The following is a 27,129-nucleotide window of genomic DNA, read 5'->3' as shown; positions in this document are numbered from 1 at the left end:
GGGTCCAAGGGCCGCAGACAGTTTGTGAGATGACCCCCAAACTCTGAATTCAAGCCACAGTTCACAGTGAAGCATGGTGGTGCAAGCATCATGATATAGGCTCACTGCGGTATTGTATCACTTCCTGTTCCGGAGCACAGCGGTGTTTTTCTGTATCTGTTAGCTGTTTAATCTGCGCAGTTAGATTGATCTAGTTATCTAGATTACGATTTGTTTCCCAGTGTAATCTTTACGTGCCTTAACTAAAGCACTCCTTCTGCTGAATCACCTCTAAATTATTTACACATTATTCACTTTGCGTGTTTTAGGAATCCGCTAGCTTAGCGTAGCTACTAGCTCTTAGCCGATTTAGCATGGAGGCTTCTCCTGTCTCTCCCGCACTTTTCTGCTCTGGGTGTGAAATGTTTAGTTATTCCTCGGCCTCCTTTAGCAGTAATGGTACTTGTAATAAGTGTAGCTTATTCGTAGCTTTGGAGGCCAGGCTGGGCGAACTGGAGACTCGGCTCCGCACCGTGGAAAATTCTACAGCTAGCCAGGCCCCTGTAGTCGGTGCGGACCAAGGTAGCTTAGCCGCCGTTAGTTCCCCCCTGGCAGATCCCGAGCAGCCGGGAAAACAGGCCGACTGGGTGACTGTGAGGAGGAAGCGTAGCCCTAAACAGAAGCCCCGTGTACACCGCCAACCCGTTCACATCTCTAACCGTTTTTCCCCACTCAACGACACACCCGCCGAGGATCAAACTCTGGTTATTGGCGACTCTGTTTTGAGAAATGTGAAGTTAGCGACACCAGCAACCATAGTCAATTGTCTTCCGGGGGCCAGAGCAGGCGACATTGAAGGAAATTTGAAACTGCTGGCTAAGGCTAAGCGTAAATTTGGTAAGATTGTAATTCACGTCGGCAGTAATGACACCCGGTTACGCCAATCGGAGGTCACTAAAATTAACATTAAATCGGGTGTAACTTTGCAAAAACAATGTCGGACTCTGTAGTTTCTCTGGGCCCCTCCCCAATCGGACCGGGAGTGACATGTTTAGCTGCATGTTCTCCTTGAATTGCTGGCTGTCTGAGTGGTGTCCAAAAAATGAGGTGGGCTTCATAGATAATTGGCAAAGCTTCTGGGAAAACCTGGTCTTGTTAGGAGAGACGGCATCCATCCCACTTTGGATGGAGCAGCTCTCATTTCTAGAAATCTGGCCAATTTTCTTAAATCCTCCAAACCATGACTATCCAGGGTTGGGACCAGGAAGCAGAGTTGTAGTCTTACACACCTCTCTGCAGCTTCTCTCCCCCTGCCATCCCCCTCATTACCCCATCCCCGTAGAGACGGTGCCTGCTCCCAGACCACCAATAACCAGCAAAAATCTATTTAAGCATAAAATTCAAAAAGAAAAAATAATATAGCACCTTCAACTGCACCACAGACTAAAACAGTTAAATGTGGTCTATTAAACATTAGGTCTCTCTCTTCTAAGTCCCTGTTGGTAAATGATATAATAATTGATCAACATATTGATTTATTCTGCCTAACAGAAACCTGGTTACAGCAGGATGAATATGTTAGTTTAAATGAGTCAACACCCCCGAGTCACACTAACTGTCAGAATGCTCGTAGCACGGGCCGGGGCGGAGGATTAGCAGCAATCTTCCATCCCAGCTTATTAATTAATCAAAAACCCAGACAGAGCTTTAATTCATTGAAAGCTTGTCTCTTAGTCTTGTCCATCCAAATTGGAAGTCCCAAAAACCAGTTTTATTTGTTATTATCTATCCGTCCACCTGGTCGTTACTGTGAGTTTCTCTGTGAATTTTCAGACCTTTTGTCTGACTTAGTGCTTAGCTCAGATAAGATAATTATAGTGGGCGATTTTAACATCCACACAGATGCTGCGAATGGACAGCCTCAACACTGCATTTAATCTATTATTAGACTCTATGGCTTTGCTCAAAAAGTAAATGAGTCCACCCACACTTTAATCATATCTTAGATCTTGTTCTGACTTATGGTATGGAAATAGAAGACTTAACAGTATTCCCTGAAACTCCCTTCTGTCTGATCATTTCTTAATAACATTTACATTACTCTGATGGACTACCCAGCAGTGGGGAATAAGTTTCATTACACTAGAAGTCTTTCAGAAAGCGCTGTAACTAGGTTTAAGGATATGATCCTTCTTTATGTCTCTAATGCCATATACAACACAGTGCAGAGTAGCTACCTAAACTCTGTAAGGGAGATAGAGTATCTCGTCAATAGTTTTACATCCTCATTGAAGACAACTTTGGATGCTGTAGCTCCTCTGAAAAAGAGAGCTTTAATCAGAAGTGTCTGACCTCCGTGGTATAACTCACAAACTCGTACCTTAAAGCAGATAACCCGTAAGTTGGAGAGGAAATGGCGTCCTCACTAATTTAGAAGATCTTCACTTAGCCTGGAAAAAGAGTCTGTTGCTCTATAAAAAAGCCCTCCATAAAGCTAGGACATCTTTCTACTCATCACTAATTGAAGAAAATAAGAACAACCCCAGGTTTCTTTTCAGCAGTGTAGCCAGGCTGACAAAGAGTCAGAGCTCTATTGAGCTGAGTATTCCATTAACTTTAACTAGTAATGACTTCATGACTTTCTTTGCTAACAAAATTTTAACTATTAGAGAAAAAAATACTCATAACCATCCCAAAGACGTATCGTTATCTTTGGCTGCTTTCAGTGATGCCGGTATTTGGTTAGACTCTTTCTCTCCGATTGTTCTGTCTGAGTTATTTTCATTAGTTACTTCATCCAAACCATCAACATGTTTATTAGACCCCATTCCTACCAGGCTGCTCAAGGAAGCCCTACCATTATTTAATGCTTCGATCTTAATATGATCAATCTATCTTTGTTAGTTGGCTATGTACCACAGGCTTTTAAGGTGGCAGTAATTAAACCATTACTTAAAAAGCCATCACTTGACCCAGCTATCTTAGCTAATTATAGGCCAATCTCCAACCTTCCTTTTCTCTCAAAAATTCTTGAAAGGGTAGTTGTAAAACAGCTAACTGATCATCTGCAGAGGAATGGTCTATTTGAAGAGTTTCAGTCAGGTTTTAGGAATTCATCATAGTACAGAACAGCATTAGTGAAGGTTACAAATGATCTTCTTATGGCCTCGGACAGTGGACTCATCTCTGTGCTTGTTCTGTTAGACCTCAGTGCTGCTTTTGATACTGTTGACCATAAAATTTTATTACAGAGATTAGAGCATGCCATAGGTATTAAAGGCACTGCGCTGCGGTGGTTGAATCATATTGTCTAATAGATTACAATTTGTTCATGTAAATGGGGAATCTTCTTCACAGACTAAAGTTAATTATGGAGTTCCACAAGGTTCTGTGCTAGGGACCAATTTTATTCACTTTATACATGCTTCCCTTAGGCAGTATTATTAGACGGTATTGCTTAAATTTTCATTGTTACGCAGATGATACCCAGCTTTATCTATCCATGAAGCCAGAGGACACACACCAATAGCTAACTGCAGGATTGTCTTACAGACATAAGACATGGATGACCTCTAATTTCCTGCTTTTACGTCAATAAAACTGAAGTTATTGTACTTGGCCCCACAAATCTTAGAAACATGGTGTCTAACCAGATCCTTACTCTGGATGGCATTACCCTGACCTCTAGTAATACTGTGAGAAATCTTGGAGTCATTTTTGATCAGGATATGTCATTCAAAGCGCATATTAACAAATATGTAGGACTGCTTTTTTGCATTTACGCAATATCTCTAAAATCAGAAAGGTCTTGTCTCAGGGCGATGCTGAAAAACTAATTCATGCATTATTTCCTCTAGGCTGGACTATTGTAATTCATTATTATCAGGTTGTCCTAAAAGTTCCCTAAAAAGCCTTCAGTTAATTCAAAATGCTGCAGCTAGAGTACTGACGGGGACTAGAAGGAGAGAGCATATCTCACCCATATTGGCCTCTCTTCATTGGCTTCCTGTTAATTCTAGAATAGAATTTAAAATTCTTCTTCTACTTATAAGGTTTGAATAATCAGGTCCCATCTTATCTTAGGGACCTCGTAGTACCATATCACCCCAATAGAGCGCTTCGCTCTCAGACTGCAGGCTTACTTGTAGTTCCTAGGGTTTGTAAGAGTAGAATGGGAGGCAGAGCCTTCAGCTTTCAGGCTCCTCTCCTGTGGAACCAGCTCCCAATTCAGATCAGGGAGACAGACACCCTCTCTACTTTTAAGATTAGGCTTAAACTTTCCTTTTTGCTAAAGCTTATAGTTAGGGCTGGATCAGGTGACCCTGAACCATCCCTTAGTTATGCTGCTATAGACGTAGACTGCTGGGGGGTTCCCATGATGCACTGAGTGTTTCTTTCTCTTTTTGCTCTGTATGCACCACTTTGCATTTAATCATTAGTGATCGATCTCTGCTCCCCTCCACAGCATGTCTTTTCCTGGTTCTCTCCCTCAGCCCCAACCAGTCCCAGCAGAAGACTGCCCCTCCCTGAGCCTGGTTCTGCTGGAGGTTTCTTCCTGTTAAAAGGGAGTTTTTCCTTCCCACTGTAGCCAAGTGCTTGCTCACAGGGGGCGTTTTGACCGTTGGGGTTTTACATAATTTATTGTATGGCCTTGCCTTACAATATAAAGCGCCTTGGGCAACTGTTTTGTTGTGATTTGGCGCTATATAAAAAAATTGATTGATTGATTGATTGATGGGCATGTTTCTCCTACTATGGTGTTAGGCCTATATATCACATACCAGGTATCATGGATCAGTCTGGATGTCAAAATACTTGAAGAGGTCATGTTGCCTTATGCTGAAGAGGACATGCCCTTGAAATTGGTACTTCAACAAGACAATGACCCCAAGCACACTAGTAAACAAGCAAAATCTTGGTTCCAAACCAACAAAATCAATGCCTCGCAGATGTGAAGAAATCATGAAAAACTGTGGTTATACAACTAAATACTAGTTTAGTGATTCACAGGATTGCTAAGATTTAGATGTAAGATTTACACCAATGATCAAACGCGTTGTGACCACCACAACATTGCCAGACAAAATGTACCATAGGTCTGCCCCCATATTCAAGACTTGTGTGAATCCATGAAAAACTTTCATTACTGAATGTCTTGAGAAGGCCAATATAACTCAGTCTGCTCGTGCCCTACTCACCAGGAAAGGCTTGAACGGAGGCTCAACTTTCCGAGCCAGCAAATCCTCCCAGCTGATGTGTCGAAAGAAGGGATGAGCCTGAGGGACAACAAACACATACATACGGGTCAGTAAATCTCATATCACCCAAATTTGTTGAAACTTTCCAGCTCACCCTCTCAGATTCTTCTGAAAAAATTACAGGTGCTCCTATACCACAGATATGTAAAAGCCCAAAAGGTCTGTATCTCAAATAGTGTTGAAGCCACAGCCCCTGGAAATTGTAGTTATTTGAGATATACCAAACGAGGCTGTGTGTTTTTCAGGATGGATATTTCCAGTTGTATAGAATACACAACTTTGAAAGTCAGTGTGTAGGGTTAACTTTTTCTGTAGAATTTGAAAGACTTGTGATATTTTGTATATCTTGTGCCCTTTTCCCCTCACAAGGCTCTGAAAATGGATGAAAATTTAAAATGCAAGAAAATACTACTACCTTTAAGTGCATATTACTTAAAAAGTATGCTAGATAAAGCACAGATATTTTTTTTCCTATTAGTTTTGACATATTAGACGACACCTATGAGAAAACCAACCTTATTGCTATTTTAGGAGTGCCAGAACGATTTTTATAAATATGCTCTATTTTTTTTTTAATTGCCCATTTTCACATCCTCATTTGGCCATGTGGCCAGATGAATAACAGTTTCATATTTTCACCATATGTTCTTACATTTCTGAAGATGATTTGATTAAAATATTGTGCTGTTACTGGCCTTCCTTCTGGAGTTATGATTTTTCCCATATAAAATACTGGGAAATGTTTGATGAAGGTGAAACTATTAAATTATTTATTCAAGTGAAATGTAAGTTTCAGGGCTGCTAAATAGACTTTTCACAGCAATTACTAAGTCTCATTCATATTTTAGTTACAAACAATGAACAACCAACAATATCTTTATCCAGTTCAGCACATTTATTAAAGATCACAAACACCAAAGGTGACGAGGAGCTATTACTTGTATATAATCTCCATACTGGCGTAGTATGGTACTATTCTTCCTATCTCTTTAAAGTCATTTTATTTGCAATGGAACAGGTCTCAGCCTCAACTTTATCTAAATTCTGGGTCTGTTAGTGAAGCTTAGGGCTAGCAGCCAGCGACCACTTCAGTAATTTTCTGTTTACTGTTAATTTACTGCTGAAGAACTATACCTTAGGTATAGTTTTTTTCCGGCAACTGATTCTGCTCTCCCACCCCTCTCTCTCTCTCTCTCTCTGTCCGAGGTACGGACGACGTTGTGTGAATGCAGGACTGATGGATCCAAACCGCAGGGGACTGGACTAATAGGAGATGCAGGGCCTGAGGCGGGTGCTGCATTTTGAGGGTGGCTGTCACGGGAACAGGCCCACTGATGGCATGAGGAATGCCGGATGACCCCTGCCTGTGGCGCCAACGCCTGTGTGGCCTTCTCATCTTCTTTATATTATTATGTTGCTTTATTTCCTGTTTTGTGTTTCTTCAGTTTTGTAAAACTTTGCAAAACCTTGTAATTGTTAGAATGGCCCAAGCAGTGGGTCACCCCTTTGAGTCTGTCTGCTTGAGGTTTCTTCCTCATATCATCAGAGGGAGTTTTTTCCTTACCACTGTCACCTGTGTGCTTGCTCTGGGGGTTGGTAAGGTTAGACCTTAGCTGTGTGAAGCACCTTGAGTCAGCTTTGTTGTGAGTTGGTGCTACATAAATGAAATAAATTGAAATTGAATTGACCGACAGCAAGGGATCCTAAATTTCCCATTCCTCGGCCAAATTAACCACCTCTGACGGAAGAATCCCGAGGCATTCCCAGCCCAGTGTGGAGATATAATCTCTTCACCTAATCCTGGGTCTTCTCCAGGATCTCCTCTTAGTTGGAAGCTCCTGGGCGCTTCCCTAAGGAGGTGTTCCAGGTGATTCAGTAACAATAAAGTTGAAATACTTGTATCTGTTGTGGACATCTGTTAATGCTTTTTGTTAAACTGCTCAATTAAAGCTGAAAGTTTACAGTTCAATCGCATCTTTACTGCACATTTCAACTCCACGGTGGTGTACAGAGGCTAAAGTAAAAAAAAAAAAAAAAAAAACCTGGGCCACTGTCCAAATACCTATGGGCCTGACAGCATGTTAGCAGTCCTAGTAACATTAGCAGGCAATAAAACTAATATTCTTAAGGTTGTTCTTCTTTTGGAATTACAACTTTTGAATCAACTATAAGTGTAGTCCGTTTTGTGTTGTGTGTTCATAACAAAAGTGTCATCCAGCTTCTTCACGTCCTGACCTGCACCTCCGTGGCGTCCCCTGCTCCTGCTCCCAACCTTGATGAGGCATTCCTTTTCAGCAACTGCACACCAAAAACAAACACAAACAAAACAATCAAATATAATGTCAAGGGCAAACCTGTTACATAACAACACTGCCCTAATGTCACAATAAGTTGGCAAACAAAGAGGAGATACCCGTTTTAGGAGGTCTCTAGCTTCTTGTGTGAGGTAGGGCGGGAGGTTGAGTTTGCACTTCAAGATCTTGTCTATGGTCTTTTTGCGGTTTTCACCAGTAAACGGTGGCTACAGGGAAAGAGAAACAATTATTTTCCTTTCAACTGAATCTGCACATCTGATGACAACAGCATCACGAGTGTGAACGTCTGTTTCAAACTCACGGCTCCTGTGAGCATATCGTACATCAGGCACCCAAACTCCCCAGTCCACCGCTCTGTTGTGTCCACTTCTCAGCAAAATCTCAGGAGCCCTGGACAACGGACAACACATTACTGAGTACGACAAAAGTCTGTCAGTGATGGTAGATGAAGGACACTGAGTGTGAGTCAGACAAGTATATATAATTCAAGTGTACCACTGAATATAAAGATCACTGACTTCAACTGAAAGTGTGATCTTGAGAGCAAAACACTGAGTGGCGAGTGGGACTTACATGTACTCTATGGTACCACAGAACGTGTGAGTGACTGTTCCATCATGAATGGACTCTTTGCACAGCCCAAAATCTGTTAGCTTCACATGCCCTGGGACGAAAACAACATACATCCAATCAAAAACTAGAAGAATGTCCACTAAGAGCACAAATCCATTCCCAACAAATGAGCCTCAAAATTTTATGATTCTGATTCCAGGCCACAACCAACCTTTTCAATAAGTTTTGTGAAACTGAGTTGTTTGTCTCTGAGTAATTAGGCAGGGGCGGTTAAGTGCGCATGGAAGGTGGAAGGTTCCCAGTTTAAAACTCACCCCTCCCCATCCTCCATGTAATATAGAGTTGTGCTGGGAAAGTATCTGGCATAAGACCTGTGCCAAATCAACATGCACATCCTTGGATCTGCTGTGGCAACCCCGACTGAAAACAAGAAGCAGCTGAAGGGACTTACAATCTTTGACCATTCCTGCTTATTATTATTAAAAATAAAGCAATGATACAATACCCTCGGCTGTATGAGTTTGCAGCTACCATCCAGACTGTGACGTCACTGGGCAGCTCTACTCTGTTTGGCTGTCACCCCCACCACTCAAAAACTAAAGTGAATGCTAACATCTGCTGAATGTCTTTTAAATCACTTCAGAGGTATTATTTGGGTCTAAAAAAGCGTTTTCAGTTTTAGAAGTGTTTATTTCTCGCTAGCTTTTACATAATATATGACAAAGAGGTTTTATTTACACACAAACAAAATGGAGTATCCACCTCGCTAGCAGCATGTGACGTCACCACGCTAACGTCCGTGAGATCATGCCATAAAATTAGGTACAGAATGCGACTTTTTAACATCTTAAAATACCTCTTAAAATATGTCAAATTTAGCCAACTTCGAATTTGTCCAAGGTCTGTGTCCCAAGAATGTTCCTTGTGAATTTGAAGACTGTGGCAGTAATAGAACTGGACTTATGCTGTACACAGACAGACGGACGGCAGATATTCGTAATACCCGATGGCCGTATGTTGGCCTCCGGAAAAAAAGAAAAAACTAGTGCAACAATAACCTACTTGGTGGACATAGCATTTAGATTTCAAACACCACCTTATGGTACACACACAACATCTACCGTACATACAGAGCTACAGAAGGAAGTGCTGTTTAATAAGGTGCAGGGTCATTGTGAATATGCACTGTTATATTTTAAATACAAGGCATATAAGACTGAGGTTTAAACAAATCCCATTAGAAGAATTCCATTCAATTGTGTGCTTGGTTCATCCACAGCATCACTTCTTGCTGAGAGCGCTAGTGTAAGTCATACAATATAGAACTTGTAAACGCTTAAGAAAGATAATTCCTATGAAATCCTACTTGTAAAAATGCAGTTAAAACATCTATAGATTTTAAACAAACATTGTAAAATAATTTAAACATGCACACACCTTGGCTGTTGAGCATGATGTTCTCAGGTTTTAGGTCTCTGTAGATAATGCCCTTCTGGTGTAGATGGCCCAGAGCCATTGAGATCTCTGCCAGGTAAAAACTAGAGCGACAAACAAAGAAAATATTTTAATTTATGTTGTCAACTTCTTGCACACAAATGATACTGAGCTTTCACTCTTGGTAGGACACACAAGGCCAATAAGTAATTTGGAAAGCTAAATGGTCTAAATTGCATATATGCTGGACCAAAAATCTTGTCATAATTATGGTTATCCACATTTTGAAATTTGCTTTTAGTAAGTTTAACCTGTAATAAGGTTTGGAACATTTAAATGGTAACATGGTATCCCTTTAACTCATCTTATTAGTAATGAAACAGGTCTCTGCCTCACTTCATCTAAATTCTGGGTCTGTTAGCGAAGCTCAGGGCTAGCTGCCAGCAACCACCTTAGTATTTTCTCTGCTTCCCTGTCGATTTACTGCTGGTGAACTCGTACCTTCGGTGTAGTTTTTCTGGCTGACTGATTCTGCTCTTTTTCTCTCTGTCCGAAGCACTGATGACATCGCACAAAGCTAATGGGTGGGCACCACAGGGCACTGGACTCATCACAAGATGCCCTGGCTGAAGCTTAACGCAGCACACTGCAGCCTGCTTTTAGAATGCACTCTTCCACAATGACAGCTTGTGCTGTGGCCCACTGACAACGTGATGGGTGGACACTGGCCCTGCATCCCAGGACACCTTGCCTGTGGCGCCATTGACTGCTTGCTCATCTCAATAATGCACAGTGTTTTTGATGCTGTACTGGTTTTTCTGTTTGCTGTTTCTTCCACTTGGTAAAAACTTTGTAAAAACCTTGTAACTATTAGAATGGCCTAACCAGTGGGTCACTCCTCTGAGTCTCCTCTGCTTGAGGTTTCTTCCTCAACACCAGCAGAGGGAGTTTTTCCTTACCACTGTCACCCGTCTGCTTGCTCTAGGGGCTGGAAAAGTTAGACATTACTTGTGTGAAGTGCCTTGAGGCAGCTTTGTTGTGATTTGTCGCTGTATAAATAAAATAAATTGAATTAACATTCCTTTAAGGGAGGAAAGCACACTTTTTTCTGGAGAAATTTCATACCAAATCAGGTTTATTAAACCACAATAAGGTAAATAAATTCGCACAGGAGGGTTAACACAGCAGAGCTGTGTGGAGGACACAAGTTCAACTTTGGAGACCTTTAACCTCAAGGTGGGTGGAATAAACATACAAAAAGTACATTACTAATATGGATTTGCCCTACGGTATGGATTTTATCTACAGCCCGCTAACCGGTAGAGCAGGCTTTTTTCATCATTTTTCCTGCTCAACTCATACCCAGTGCCATTGTTCCACACACGCAAATTACGCACTGTGTGTAAGGCACCACACTGCCTGGGGGCACCACAAAACCAAGCTCAGAAATAAATCATCTTAATAGGCTACTAGTAACGATATATCTAAAATTTGTGTAAAGCATGTTAACAGGTATAAGCAAAAGTAATCGGAGGAGGAGGCACGCAGATAGGAAGCCGCGTGGGCAGCCTCTGTGCGTGTGTCACAGCCTGCATCACAGCAGACAGTTTTCCACTGACGAAAAAAGGCTGCCACGGCCCGGGTGCCTCGGCGCTGCACTTTCATGTAAGAACTTGAATCTTTCAGACCCAGACTGTATGTTTTTTTTTAAGTCACTGCATCACTTTAATAGTGTCTAGTGTGACCTCACGCAACAGACAGCTGAATGATCCTTTGTTTACAGCCAGGGCTCTGTAACACTTGATGCTTTAAATTCCACGTGCGGTTAAATTCCCACTTATGCTCACTGACATTAAATAAGCCTTAACTGCTGTGTAATTGAACATTTTATTTCAAAATCACGATTTAGATCCTGCTAAATGTTTTAGTTCTGTATGCCAGGTTTAGTGCTGCAGCTGTTGATTCTTTTCTTTATTACTCTGATTTTTTTCAGAATGAATTTAGTGTGTAAAATGTCAAATATTTGTGAAAATTTACATCAACTTTATGATGTTTCGTCCATGAAATGGTCCAAAAATATAATGAGAATTGAATTGACAATGATCTAAATGGGAAAAAGCACAAAATCCTGTGTTAAAAGCTGAAACATGAAAAAGTTTAACATTTTTTTTTCCTGAGAGGAGTTTAATTAATTAACTACAGACTGTAGTTATTAATTACATTTTTAAATAATGGTGGTGGTATTTATTTTAAATTTTGCATTTAGTTCTTGTCATGTTCGGTGCCATTGTTAATGCAAAATTATTTATTTGCAGCCGTTTTAATAAATTATTAATATATATATATATATATATATATATATATATATATATATGCAACCAAACTCGTACAGCTCTGTAACTGAACAGCTGCTCTTTATTAATTTTGTATTACAAGTGTTGTATTGTGTATGTCGCTTGTTGTATATCAAAACATTCACTGAAAAAAATGCCTGAAGTTACTTAATATTGCGCTACATTGATAGCACAATATTAAGTGCAAGAGTCATCATGCAGTCATTTAACAGCTGAAACTAATCATCTAAGAAGATACTGATTCATTCAGTTTCTCAAATACATGGTTGTGGCACAAACTGGATCAGATCTGTTTTGTTTGTTGCACCTACACAAAAAAATATGAAAAAACCTCACCAAGCCGTGTCTTCCATGAAGATGCCTTCCCTCTCCAGCTGCATGAAAAGCTCTCCTCCTGCACACATCAACACAGACTGAAGCATTTTCAAATGAACAAAGGCAACAAGGCTGCATCCTCAAGACTGGATATTAAACATGATCTTCAACTTCACCATGGACTCCACTGCAGACTTTAGAACTACACCTACTAAAACCCAAGCAAAGACGGCCAAAGTAATGCTATGCATGCAGTCTCAGAAACAAACTTGAACAGCATAAAAATTCATTGGACCATACATGGAAATAATGAGTTTATTTACATTAGAGTGGGGAAATAATTTGACCACACATGGTCCCTCAAGACATGTAGAGATGCATTCTCATGTCTGGTACGAACTGACATACTTAGAAGTGTCCAGCTGCAGATGGTTACCTGAAGACGCGTTGATACCAGGTATGACTGAACAGTGATGATACATTAGTGTGTCAATATATATCAACCTCCCTGTCAGTCCGTCTTCGTCTCTTTCACTGCTAAGTGTCCTGGAGCTAATCCTTCCGGCCTCCACGTTAATTACTGTCCATCACTGCACCTATCTCTCTCAGTCTTCCCCTGATCACTTTACCTCAGTGTATCTTTCTTTTCCCCTGAAACTTTGTCCCTGTTTTTACCTCTGCCTTACCGTCTCTCAGAAACAGCGCAAACAGCGCTGTGGACCATAATGTGGTCATGTCTTGAAAGGCCAAGATATTAAGCTTGTCTTAAATAAGTGGAGTGGCGCTGCTTTTAGTTGTAAGCTGGTTAAGCAGACAGACAGAAACAGACACACAAGAGGCACCTGTATAAAGTCACTCCCTCCCATAGAGCCGTATATGAGTACTACAGTCCGCAGTTGCACTGAGACACGTGTCAACAAGGAGGCGTGGTAGCCATTTTCACACCAGGCAACTCAGTGGCTCGCGCACACCGACAAAACTGTCTGCTGTGAAAAAGTGAAAATCCATCCACTTCAACCAGGGAATCCGCGATGTCCGAATGCAACCAGGTCTCAGTAAACACCACAATGCGCGCTTTGCGGTACTTGTAGGCTTTGGCGTTAATCCGAAGTTCGGTAATTTTGTGCTGCAGTGACCTTATGTTAGACAGGATCATTGACGGCAAGAGTGGTTTGTATCGGCGCCGGCGAGCCCGCTGTCTGACACCTCCTCTGCGGCCTCTCCTCCGTTGGCGTCCGCCTGTGAACTGGGCTCTGATTTCCTCAGGCAGGAGCGGGGCAGCAGAGATATTTGAGCACCGCAGGGACAGAAGGATATCTCTCATGTATAATGAGGTGGGCTTCATAGATAATTGGCAAAGCTTCTGGGGAAAACCTGGTCTTGTTAGGAGAGACGGCATCCATCCCACTTTGGATGGAGCACCTCTCATTTCTAGAAATCTGGCCAATTTTCTTAAATCCTCCAAACCGTGACTATCCAGGGTTGGGACCAGGAAGCAGAGTTGTAGTCTTACACACCTCTCTGCAGCTTCTCTCCCCCTGCCATCCCCTCATTACCCCATCCCCGTAGAGACGGTGCCTGCTCCCAGACCACCAATAACCAGTAAAAATCTATTTAAGCATAAAAATTCAAAAAGAAAAAATAATATAGCACCTTCAACTGCACCACAGACTAAAACAGTTAAATGTGGTCTATTAAACATTAGATCTCTCTCTTCTAAGTCCCTGTTAGTAAATGATATAATAATTGATCAACATATGATTTATTCTGCCTTACAGAAACCTGGTTACAGCAGGATGAATATGTTAGTTTAAATGAGTCAACACCCCTGAGTCCACACTAACTGCCAGAACGCTCGTAGCACGGGCCGAGGCGGAGGATTAGCAGCAATCTTCCATTCCAGCTTATTAATTAATCAAAAACCCAGACGAGCTTTAATTCATTTGAAAGCTTGACTCTTAGTCTTGTCCATCCAAATTGGAGGTCCCAAAAACCAGTTTTATTTGTTATTATCTATCGTCCACCTGGTCGTTACTGTGAGTTTCTCTGTGAATTTTCAGACCTTTTGTCTGACTTAGTGCTTAGCTCAGATAATTATAGTGGGCGATTTTAACATCCACACAGATGCTGAGAATGACAGCCTCAACACTGCATTAATCTATTATTAGACTCAATTGGCTTTGCTCAAATGTAAATGAGTCCACCCACCACTTTAATCATATCTTAGATCTTGTTCTGACTTATGGTATGGAAATTGAAGACTTAACAGTATTCCCTGAAAACTCCCTTCTGTCTGATCATTTCTTAATAACATTTACATTTACTCTGATGGACTATCCAGCAGTGGGGAATACGTTTCATTACACTAGAAGTCTTTCAGAAAGCACTGTAACTAGGTTTAAGGATATGATTCCTTCTTTATGTTCTCTAATGCCATATACCAACACAGTGCAGAGTAGCTACCTAAACTCTGTAAGTGAGATAGAGTATCTCGTCAATAGTTTTACATCCTCATTGAAGACAACTTTGGATGCTGTAGCTCCTCGGAAAAAGAGAGCTTTAAATCAGAAGTGCCTGACTCCGTGGTATAACTCACAAACTCGCAGCTTAAAGCAGATAACCCGTAAGTGGAGAGGAAATGGCGTCTCACTAATTTAGAAGATCTTCACTTAGCCTGGAAAAAGAGTCTGTTGCTCTATAAAAAAGCCCTCCGTAAAGCTAGGACATCTTACTACTCATCACTAATTGAAGAAAATAAGAACAACCCCAGGTTTCTTTTCAGCACTGTAGCCAGGCTGACAAAGAGTCAGAGCTCTATTGAGCCGAGTATTCCTTTAACTTTAACTAGTAATGACTTCATGACTTTCTTTGCTAATAAAATTGTAAACTATTAGAGAAAAAAATTACTCATAACCATCCCAAAGACGTATCGTTATCTTTGGCTGCTTTCAGTGATGCCGGTATTTGGTTAGACTCTTTCTCTCCGATTGTTCTGTCTGAGTTATTTTCATTAGTTACTTCATCCAAACCATCAACATGTCTATTAGACTCCATTCCTACCAGGCTGCTCAAGGAAGCCCTACCATTATTTAATGCTTCGATCTTAAATATGATCAATCTCTTTATTAGTTGGCTATGTACCACAGGCTTTTAAGGTGGCAGTAATTAAACCATTACTTAAAAAGCCATCACTTGACCCAGCTATCTTAGCTAATTACAGGCCAATCTCCAACCTTCCTTTTCTCTCAAAAATTCTTGAAAGGGTAGTTGTAAAACAGCTAACTGATCATCTGCAGAGGAATGGTCTATTTGAAGAGTTTCAGTCATGTTTTAAAATTCATCATAGTACAGAAACAGCATTAGTGAAGGTTACAAATGATCTTCTTATGGCCTCAGACAGTGGACTCATCTCTGTGCTTGTTCTGTTAGACCTCAGTGCTGCTTTTGATACTGTTGACCATAAAATTTTATTACAGAGATTAGAGCATGCCATAGGTATTAAAGGCACTGCGCTGCGGTGGTTTGAATCATATTTATCTAATCGATTACAATTTGTTCATGTAAATGGGGACTCTTCTTCACAGACTAAGGTTAATTATGGAGTTCCACAAGGTTCTGTGCTAGGACCAATTTTATTCACTTTATACATGCTTCCCTTAGGCAGTATTATTAGACGGCATTGCTTAAATTTTCATTGTTACGCAGATGATACCCAGCTTTATCTATCCATGAAGCCAGAGGACACACACCAATTAGCTAAACTGCAGGATTGTCTTACAGACATAAAGACATGGATGACCTCTAATTTCCTGCTTTTAAACTCAGATAAAACTGAAGTTATTGTACTTGGCCCCACAAATCTTAGAAACATGGTGTCTAACCAGATCCTTACTCTGGATGGCATTACCCTGACCTCTAGTAATACTGTGAGAAATCTTGGAGTCATATGTCATTCAATGTGCATATTAAACAAATATGTAGGACTGCTTTTTTGCATTTACGCAATATCTCTAAAATTAGAAAGGTCTTGTCTCAGAGTGATGCTGAAAAACTAATTCATGCATTTATTTCTTCTAGGCTGGACTATTGTAATTCATTATTATCAGGTTGTCCTAAAAGTTCCATGAAAAGCCTTCAGTTAATTCAAAATGCTGCAGCTAGAGTACTAACGGGGACTAGAAGGAGAGAGCATATCTCACCCATATTGGCCTCTCTTCATTGGCTTCCTGTTAATTCTAGAATAGAATTTAAAATTCTTCTTCTTACTTATAAGGTTTTGAATAATCAGGTCCCATCTTATCTTAGGGACCTCATAGTACCATATCACCCCAATAGAGCGCGTCGCTCTCAGACTGCAGGCTTACTTGTAGTTCCTAGGGTTTGTAAGAGTAGAATGGGAGGCAGAGCCTTCAGCTTTCAGGCTCCTCTCCTCTGGAACCAGCTCCCAATTCAGATCAGGGAGTCAGACACCCCTCAATACTTTTAAGATTAGGCTTAAAACTTTCCTTTTTCTAAAGCTTATAGTTAGGGCTGGATCAGGTGACCCTGAACCATCCCTTAGTTATGCTGCTATAGACGTAGACTGCTGGGGGGTTCCCATGATGCACTGAGTGTTTCTTTCTCTTTTTGCTCTGTATGCACCACTCTGCATTTAATCATTAGTGATTGATCTCTGCTCCCCTCCACAGCATGTCTTTTTCCTGGTTCTCTCCCTCAGCTCCAACCAGTCCCAGCAGAAGACTGCCCCTCCCTGAGCCTGGTTCTGCTGGAGGTTTCTTCCTGTTAAAAGGGAGTTTTTCCTTCCCACTGTCGCCAAGTGCTTGCTCACAGGGGGTCGTTTTGACCGTTGGGGTTTTTATGTAATTATTGTATGGCCTTGCCTTACAATATAAAGCGCCTTGGGGCAACTGTTTGTTGTGATTTGGCGCTATATAAATAAAATTGATTGATTGATTGATGTATGTTAGCGGTGATACTGCAGTTGTGCCACATACTAACTGTTGACAAGAAGTTACCAAATATATCAGAAGCAGAGTGAAGAGGAAGAGTACGGAACTGGGCGCCATGTCATGCCCTGTAGCTTAATACTGGTAACGTTAATCCTTGCGCGGAAAAACGCTGGCGGTTCCTGAAGAATTACTGTTTAGCGTACTAATAAGTTACTCAGTCTTAAAACAACACAATATGTGACAAGGAGGAACAAAAGACGATAAACGATAGACAAACAATTTTGTTTAGGTCACAACAGCGAGAGCCCGAGTCGCCAGCAGAGCAGCGCCACAAGTACAATGTTCTGGAACATGCTTCCTTCCTTTAATACTTTCCTTACAAAATTTAATGCAAATTAATTTTACTGGCTCGATATCCAGGTCAGAATGGTATTTTAATAACTATTTTTTAAGCTTTTTTCTCTGTGTGTTGACTCAAGTTTTTACTTTTGCTTTGAGAATGCACACGAAAACATTTCACATCCAGGCACTTCAACAATATTTAAAAAATGCCGACTCCCTCTCCATGAAGGAACATTCGCGTTCGGCAGGCAGCATTGCGACTGTGGACTCTAGTACTCATAAAGGGCTCTATGATTTCCCCCCCACAATGCATTGCAGCAGTGTGATGTCATTTAGCATACTGTGATCATTTTTTTCATTACTCGCATGGCTTAAAATGTCTACTTTTTCTCTGAAATTCTGCCATCACTGTTTGTCAAACACAAAACCAAAAAGTACGTAACTGAAGGAAAAAAACTACCTGCAAGTAGCTCTTTGCGGTGTCTTATCTGAAATTTATGTGATTACGGTTTGCCACATCAGCCTTGTTGACATTCAAGCTAATGAATGTAAACTTTAGACTGCAGCAGCATCGTACTGACCGCTCAGGTACTCCAGGATGAGGTACAGCTTTCCTCCGGTCTGAAAGGCATAGATGAGGTCAACGATGAAGGGATGCTTCACCTCTTCCAGAATGTTCCTCTCAGCCTTGGTGTGAGCTGTGTCCTTAGCATTACGGACAATCATAGCCTGTCCCCAAACCACAAAAAGCACATTACTACAAGACAAAATACACAAACATGAAAAGAAAAAAAATAAAAATAAAAATGTGAAAACCCTGAGGCAGACCGGCATCCTGTCCAGGCTCTACCCTGCCTCTCATCGTATGAGTGCTGGGATGGGCTCCAGCCCCCTGTGACCCTTAATTAGAATAAGTGGGTTTAGAAAATGGTAAATGGACTGCATTTATATAGCACTTTTCCATCTGCATTAGGACCTCAAAACGCTTTACAATTATGCTTCATATTCACCCATTCACACAGAAACACACATACACACCAATCTCAGGGTGCTGCCACGCATGGCACTCACAACACACCGGGAGCAACTAGGGGATTAAGGACCTTGGCCAAGGTCCTTTAGTGATTTTTTTTCAGTTTGGCTGGGTTTTGAACTGAGGATCCTCTGGTCTGAAGCCCAGCACATAAGTGCATAACCACTCAATGTACATGTGAGAGGCAGTGGGTGGAGCTACATGACATCAGAACCCTTTTCTGTGTGGATGCGTGAGAGCAAGATTTTCTTAACACGTTACTGATGGTTGCAGATATTCTTAGAAAATTGTGTAGACCAGTGGTTCCCCACTTTGTTCCTCAGGTTCTGCTAACCTGCACATTGTTCTTCTCTCCCGACTGCCAAAAGCTGATTAGCCATTTCAGGTGTCTACCAGCTCTTGATTTGTTGAGCATACCTGAATGAGCTAATCAGCTTTTCCACAGCAGGGACACATGCACAGGTTTGGGGTCCCCTGAGGATCAGGGCTGAGAACAGAATTATTTTGCTGTCATTGTAATTCCAGTACTGTAGAATTGCCCTAGTGTAGAATGAGAGTTACGACACTGTAACTATCGTAATTACGAGATTAGCTGTCTTTTTTTATCCAGTGAATGCAATACGTTTCCGTACATAAAAACAACAGACGGATCATTACATAGACTCACACTGCCTTGCATGGGAGTCGAAAATTCAATTCAATTTCAAACTTCTGGAAACAATGCATTGAAAATATATGGACATTTGATGATTTAATTTTCTGTAGAATGAATTAACAGACTGATATGATTTGTTCCCCTGTGTGAAACCAGCGTTCTTTCCACACTGCTGCTTATTAATGTTTGCAAACCACCTCTGTCAGAACGTTAAAAAAATCTGCTCGTCAGCTGCCGTGCTGTCTCGGCCTGTGAAACCTGACCAACTGACTAAATAAGACAATGAACAGTTTTTGAGTTTATTCATGAAGACAGGTGATGATGCACTATGATCAAAATTTGTAAACTTGCTCTCTGCTCCGTTTATCAAGAACCATGTGTGTGTTGGGAGGGGTCAAAAACTATATTGCACTTTCTACCAAAAAAGCTTGTGCCTACTCTATGATGCTGCTGGTTATGACCTCTGCACAGCATAATGTGGAGTCTCCTGTTTATGAAGCATCTCCCAATCACTCAAAACCTGCACCAAAAATAGTGGAACAGGACTTAATGTTATCTTTGAAACTGTCAGCACACTCATGAAGCATTAGTTCTTATTCTGGAGTCAATGCTGTGAATATGAAAACCATGACGTTAACATAATGACTTGTTTCTATTTATCACACAAAGGAACAATTTGTCAATTTAAAGTAAAAACATTGTGTCATGTATCAGAAGATAGTTGGGTAGAAATGAAAAAATTACAATACAATTTAGCCACCTTACATCAACTGTCTAAAACTGAATCCCGCATAATTTTGTTAAAAGTTTAAGAATTCTTGTTAAAAATTGAAAATGATTTGGATGTAGTTACGTACAATTTAGCTGACACCATTCTTGTATGCATGCCTGAATTATCTTGTTGCAATATGAAGTGGAATTCATAACCTATATGTATTAAATATTTCTTAAATTATATTTTTATTGTTGTTTCATGATCTTTCTTCACACAAATCCATGTCAGCGAGTGCTTGGCTGAAATGAATCTATTTTGAATCAATTCGCCTACTGAGTTATCAACATAACGTGATGCAAATATCAGACCACCCAAGTGATACACAACAGGCTTTATTCTAATCTCCGCTTTTAAAAATTTGCGGTAAATTATGTGAACTATTGCAATGCAATGTAATATATATCTCACCACGATGTATCGCAATACAATCATATCGTGGCCCATGCATGGTGACACATAATGTTATTGTGAGGGCCTTGCCAATAAGTCCTAGACTGTATATCATATGTACCAATAGTAGACTTCCTCAACGCACAGTAACTGTGATGTTTTGTCAGTGACCACGTTGATAATACATATGGATTAAACTTTTACAGTCTGTGGTGCCAATTACTGGCACCACAGACTTTTGGGGACAAATTTTGTTTTTTTCAATAGCCACCATATATTAACCATTTTGTATGCAATTCTTTTGACATTAACTAACATTGTATGATCAGCAGATGATCTGAACACAAACTCCGCGACTTTTCATCTAGTCTTGAAGCAGAAGCCTCTAACCCACAACCGACTTGTGATGACTGAATGCACTAGCAGCATTATGTGCGACTAAGGTCATATTCTAATTGTGCAAGTCTTTTTAAAAGGTTTCTTGGCATTTACTGAGGTGGATATGCACAAACACCTCTGTTGAGATCCTCTACTTGCTGCCAGACATTTCAAATTACATTTTTACATATTCAGTGGCGAGAAGAAGTGACTTACTTTGAGGTTTTTATCTGCCCTTTGCAACATTACATAGTTATTTAGCATGTGGTGGTGTGGACATTCTAATTCAATACTAGATGAAGTTAAAATAGATTTTCTCCTGAGTGAAAAGTTTAGTCCACAAAAATTTCACTAAAACAAAATGCTTCCATATATTTAAATAAAAATAATAATAAAAAAGATCAAATGTAGATGTAACAGTTACTGCAAATGTTGATTAATTTACAGTAAATCATCACTTTCACTGGCAGTTTATTCAGACAAGTCAGTAAACCGCTACAAAAACATTTACGTAACTTCATTCGTATCAATCACTGAGAAATCAAACAGTTTGGCACGTACGGTAAGTCTGTCTGGAGTAGATAGTTCCCAAAAACTGAGTGAGTGCACAAAAGGAGACTAGTGAAAGAAGCCACCAAGACACCCATGACAACTCGGAAGGAGTTGCAGATTTCAGTGGCTGTAACTGGAGAGACTGGGCCTGGTGAAACTCTTCTCTGTTGCATCATCTCTTACAACTTCATGGTGAAGAGGCTCAGAGAAAAATAATGTTACAAGAAAACAGATCAAATCAAGGCTCGAGTTTCTCGTGTTCCTCCAAGCAAACTGGAGCATGTCTTCTTTTTAAGCAAACTCTTATCTGTTCCACTCAATCATGAAGCTATATAAGCGGTGATGTAACAGACCAAATTTGCACTATGGCCAGGTAGTGCCACCAAAGGGGGGATTGTGTTGTGAACATTTTTTGTCTGTATTTTTGTTGTTGTTGTTCAGTAACATTGGATACTGTAGCAAAATATGTTAATTGTACAAAACTGGCTAATAAGCATTTACTTCTGTACATATTTTTAAAATCTGTCTTTCAATATCAAGGTGCCAAAATCACAGAAGATCAAGGGCAAAAGTCAATATCAGAAGATTATGATAACTTATTTGAAATTTAGAAACCACATTAAAATGATGCAGTTTAGTGTCATAGTCATACTTTAGGAGAAACTTTATGAAAGCTGAAAAAGCCATTTTGCTCTCATCCTAATTGCACCATTGCTTGTGCATCACGTTTGAGATGCTTCATGAATACAGGCCCTGTCATCTACCTAAAAGCTACAAGCTATAATGAAGCCACAGCTGCAGAGAAATTCTTGCAAAATTGAAGCAGAACAACTGAAATGATTAACTGAATCCTGGCAGATCTTCAACAAGTCACTGGGGTCAATAAAGCACTGGCGGTCTGAATATCAAGCACAATCTAACAGGATGACACAGAGCGTATTAAATGCCAATGCTGCAGCAGAGCTCTGTACTCTTACCGGACCACTGGCTTCAAAGACAGACAAGATTTTCAGACAAAAGCACCATAATGTTTATTTGTACCAAGTACACATTGAAGTGATTTCAGAAGAAATGTGTACTGTCAAAGATAAAATACCTTTTTTAAAACCTTCATGGCAAATATTTTCCCAGATGCAGCTCCAACAACTTTTCGAACTTGAAAGACCTAAAAAGAAACAGGAGTGATGAAAAGCTTTGTATTAATCAGATGGAGATTCAGAAGTATTCCAAGTAAGTACATCAGTAGTTAATATTACACAGGTACAATAACTAATACTGTGTACTTAATCAAGGCGTAAAAGTTCACAGGTACTAAAAATACCTTTCCATAACCACCCTTTCCAAGTACCCGCAGCAGCTCAAAACACTCTGGCCTGATGTTTTCTGTCCCTTGGTTGACGTTGTCCTCTGATATCTCAATTTTCTCACAGTCCTCCATATTGCTGCGGGGCAACACATTCAATGCACTCGGTTAACCGTGAAATTTGTCAACTTTGGTCGCATCACACGCAGTCACACATGGACATAACTGGCTACTTACAACTCAAATCCACTGCACTGGTCCATGATGTCATTGATTTGAGCCTGGCAGAAGTAAGTAGAAAAACATCAAAGTAGGGCTGAGAGATAAAATGATCACGATAACATATCGTGATAAAATTTACGTTGATAACAATGGTATTGGATGGTTACTGTGTTTTATGTGCCAGTGTGCAAGCTGCTGAAACCAACTGCCCCTGGTGGGATGAATAAAGTCGTCTAAGTCTAAGTCATGGTGACATTTGGTCTTTTATATGCAATATGGGCAGATCTATCAGCCTATTACACAGAATAAATAAACATGATTCCACCCTCTACAGTTTTTGCACATCAGTGTTCATGGCAACTTCCTACTGCAAAGTGTTTAGGAGCAAAGGGTTGACCCAGCAAGGGACACGATAAAAGTAATAGAGAAATCCATTATGAAATGTATGTTTAAAATGCATCACAACTTTAGAGCAGACATTTTCCATCCATAATTCATTTTAGTCAGTGGAATACAGATGTCAACACAACACTTTCTGAAGTTTGCGTCTCTATTATACAAATAACTTCAACACCCATGATCAATTCATTCAGAACAGATCCAAAAACCTCCAGATTTTTCTCACTTTTGTCAACATTGCAACATAAATAATAGAGTGAACTCAATTACCGAAAAAATAAAATAAAATAAAAATTCCTATGTAGCAAAAGTTGGATTGTGTGTTTGGTTAACAGTGTTTAGGGGTCTGTTGTGCCTTGGCAGAGGTATGTACTCTGCTAAGTTCCCCTTTAGTTAAAATGAAAGTGATTTTCTGCAGTCAGGTAACTGTCCTGGACATGATACAAATGTAACTGAATTTGATGTTATAAACCTATACATGGCAGGCTGTCCTTTTAGTTGATCTGGTGCATTAATGTTAACCACTAAACACTACCTTATTATGTGCTCTTATTTGATGTGTGACAAGATAGCATTTAGTTTTTGTGTTGTTTACATAAGAAGACTCAGATAAATTAACCCATGTACATTTGCACTGTACAGTCCCACACTGTTACCAGTGCAGGTAGAATATAAATCCTATGAAAACTATTACACAATATTTTGATGTTATTAATAGTTAAGCACATTTTGCAACTGTATACACACTGTGCAGTGTAATGATTTAGTTTGCACTGTTGCAAATATGTGGTTGCTGGATGCGGTCAATCTAGGTCAAGTGATTATGAGACAACATATCTGAAGGTATTAAGGCTGAAATTACATTTTTAAATACATATTCATAATTATCCAAGGTTATGATGATTATTGCATATGGATTCTGTACTTGAAGTAGGAAAAAAATGAAAATGCGTAACATGATTGGCATTCAAACTCAGGGTCTTTGATTTAGAAGGCCGATACCCAACACTTGCATTGCAGGTTCTCAGACACTGCAACGGCTACAAGTTATCTCTGCGGGATAAATCCTAACCTTAATTAACACGGCTATGTCCAGATACAATGCTGTATTTTCAATATGGCAGGTGGCTATCAGGATTACAAATAATAATAATAATCTGCTTTTAATATTGCAGTTGAGGTGATAATGGAGCTTGGCGGAGGTACACACTCAACTGAATCCTCTTTGAGTTAACTGTGGTCAGCATGTTGATCTGCACTCGAGTGGCTCGCGTCCACAGACTGTGTTCACGAACAGTTCCAGTGTGACCGAGATTAAGTATGACACTGAGTCACGTTTGTTCACGTCAGGCTTAACAACCTGAACATGACAGCACCGTTTTTCCAAAAGTGACAACGTCAGCGAGGCATACGTTTCATCAGCAAGACCGAACAGCTGCCGGCTCTGTCACGGCGGCTGTTAGCTGCTCTGAGAAGCCGCTGTCAGGCTATCAGCGGCGTGCGTTAATCGCTGGGAGAGGCCGCTGCAGCGGTGAGGGGAACACCAAACTAGCTGGCTAGCTACCGCGCATGTAGCATGCCCGACGAAGAATTGCCGCTGTGACAACTCTCCAGTTAGGGTACCTCCTCGTTGTCATCGTCGGAGACATTTTCCTCCGGCTGATCCAAATCAATGTCAAAGACACCGGCCATAACCGCTCAGCTCGCTGTGTCAGACCGTGAGAAGCTCGGGAGTCCGCCGCCTCATGGACAAACGCACACCGCCGCCATAACCGGCTACTACACTGAGCACGCGCACTGCCGCACCAGGCAAAAAGGGGCGGTCACCTCCAATGTTTGTTTAGTTTTATGTCGTAAACAGCTGCAACAGCTGTTTCTCAAATAGGACGCTCTCTCTCCCTCTCCCTCTCCCTCTCCCTCTCTCTCTCTCTCTCTCTCTCTCGCTCTCGCTCTCTATACATATATATATATATATATATATATATATGTGTGTGTGTGTGTGTGTGTGTTGTTTTTGTGCAAATATTTGCCAATTTTGAAATGGATGCCTGAAAGACGTTTCAAAAAAGTTGGAACTTGATGAATGATCAAGTTGATGAATGCTGGGAAAATCAGCTTTCCCAGTCCTCATCAACTTGATGAGGACTGGGAAAGCTGATGAATGCTCAAAGAACCTGTTTGGAACATTCCACAGGTGAACAGGTGAGGGTATAAAAGAAGCATCCCCAAAGGCTCAGTCATTCACAAGCAAAGATGGGGTGAGGCACCACTTTGTGAACAACTGCATGAAAAATAGTCCAGTTTAAGAACAATGTTTCTCAACATTCAGTTGTAAGGAATTTAGGGATTCCATCATCTACAGTCCATAATATAATCACAAGATTCAGACAATCTGGAGAACTTTCTACACGTAAGCGGCAAGGCCAAAAACCAACATTGAATGCCCGTGACCTTCGATCCCTCAGGCGGCAATGCATTAAAAACCAACATCATTGCGTAAAGGATCTTACTGCGTGGGCTCAGGAACAATTCAGAAAATCATTGTCAGTCAACACAGTTCGTTGATACATCTACAAGTGCAAGCTAAAACTCTACCATGCAAAGCAAAAAGTTGTGTGGGCCCTTGAAGAGGAGGTACTGCTGGCCCACCACCAGAGGGCGCGCTGCCTGAAGTGCGGGCTTCGGGCACGAGAGGGCACATCCGCCCCACAGGAGCAACTGGGAGTGGAAGCTGTCACTCATCGTCAACGCCAGCTGTCACTCATCAACCACCACCACCATATAACCCGGGCAGCATCTTCACCTCGCTGCCGAGATATCTTCTACCTACAAGCTAATTCTCTCAGCCGTGATATCTTCAATCCATTGTCCGTTCATTTACGCCCCCTGTTGTGGGTCCGTGTCATTACACTTTCCTAACAGGATATCTCGGCCAACGTCATGGATTCCGAGGGGAGTCAACCATCGGCTGAACAACCAATGGAAGAGCAGGGTGCACAGGTGCCAGCAGGAGACATGGTTGGTGAGTTGCAGAAAATGCTCACCGCCTTCACTGCTCAGTTGGATTTAATGACAGAGCAGAACGTTATACTCAATCGTAGGATGGAGGCTCTCACCACACAGGTGGAAGTGCGTGCTCAGGGCGCAGCTGCAGCTCCTCCTCCTGCTGCCCTGGTGCCAAATATAGACATTCCAATGGTCATTCAACGAACCCCCCCACTGTCCCCTGAAGCATACATAAGTCCCCCGGAACCGTACGGAGGCTGTGTGGAGACGTGCGCAGACTTCTTGATGCAGTGTTTGCTCGTCTTCACACAGCGTCCCGTTATGTACGCGTCGGACTCAAGCTGGGTGGCTTATGTGATTAATTTGCTTCGAAGTGAGGCACGCGCCTGGGCTACAGCGCTCTGGGAGCAGAATTCATGGCTCCTAACAACATATGCTGGGTTTGTGAGGGAGTTCAGACAAGTTTTTGACCATCCTAATAGAGGCGAGACCGCTTCAACAGTGCTACTGTCTATGCGACAGGGGCGCCGGAGTGCAGCCGAGTATGCAGTCGACTTCCGCATCGTGGCTGCGAGGTCCGGCTGGAATGCTGCTGCACGCCGCGCCGCCTTTGTAAACGGACTGTCGTCGGTCCTTAAGCAGCACCTGGTGGCTAAGGACGAGCCGCGGGATTTAGACGGGCTCATCGACCTGGTTATACGATTAGACAATCGGTTAGACGAACGCCGTCGGGAGCGAGACAAAGGACGTGGCCGGGCACGCGCTGTCCCTCTCCCTTCCGGATCCGAAATGGTTCCGCCCTCCCCATGCTCCACAGCCTCAACGCTCCATGTGGTTACAGCGGGGAGTGTTTTATCTGCGGCTCGAGCGAGCATATGCAGAAAAATTGCCCCAAGC

General features: G+C 41.3%; 1 protein-coding gene across 1 annotated transcript in view; it reads right to left on the bottom strand.

Moving 5' to 3' along the window:
- Positions 1-24,987, bottom strand: part of rps6kb1b (ribosomal protein S6 kinase b, polypeptide 1b) — a 29,663-nt gene extending 4,676 nt beyond the window's left edge. The window contains 13 exon segments of the mRNA XM_034168092.1: positions 5,178-5,255; positions 7,473-7,535; positions 7,651-7,758; positions 7,854-7,893; positions 7,895-7,942; positions 8,126-8,216; positions 9,563-9,663; positions 12,250-12,307; positions 18,101-18,248; positions 22,399-22,467; positions 22,624-22,744; positions 22,843-22,886; positions 24,850-24,987. Of these exon segments, the coding sequence (XP_034023983.1) occupies positions 5,178-5,255; positions 7,473-7,535; positions 7,651-7,758; positions 7,854-7,893; positions 7,895-7,942; positions 8,126-8,216; positions 9,563-9,663; positions 12,250-12,307; positions 18,101-18,248; positions 22,399-22,467; positions 22,624-22,744; positions 22,843-22,886; positions 24,850-24,918 (1,038 nt within the window). The 5' untranslated portion in view covers positions 24,919-24,987.
- Between the last annotated feature and the right edge of the window lie 2,142 nt (positions 24,988-27,129).

Source organism: Thalassophryne amazonica, chromosome 4 (genome assembly GCF_902500255.1).
Source record: "Thalassophryne amazonica chromosome 4, fThaAma1.1, whole genome shotgun sequence".
NCBI lineage: Eukaryota > Metazoa > Chordata > Actinopteri > Batrachoidiformes > Batrachoididae > Thalassophryne > Thalassophryne amazonica.
Note: the sequence above shows the minus strand (reverse complement) of the source record. Positions and strands in the feature narration are given on the sequence as shown.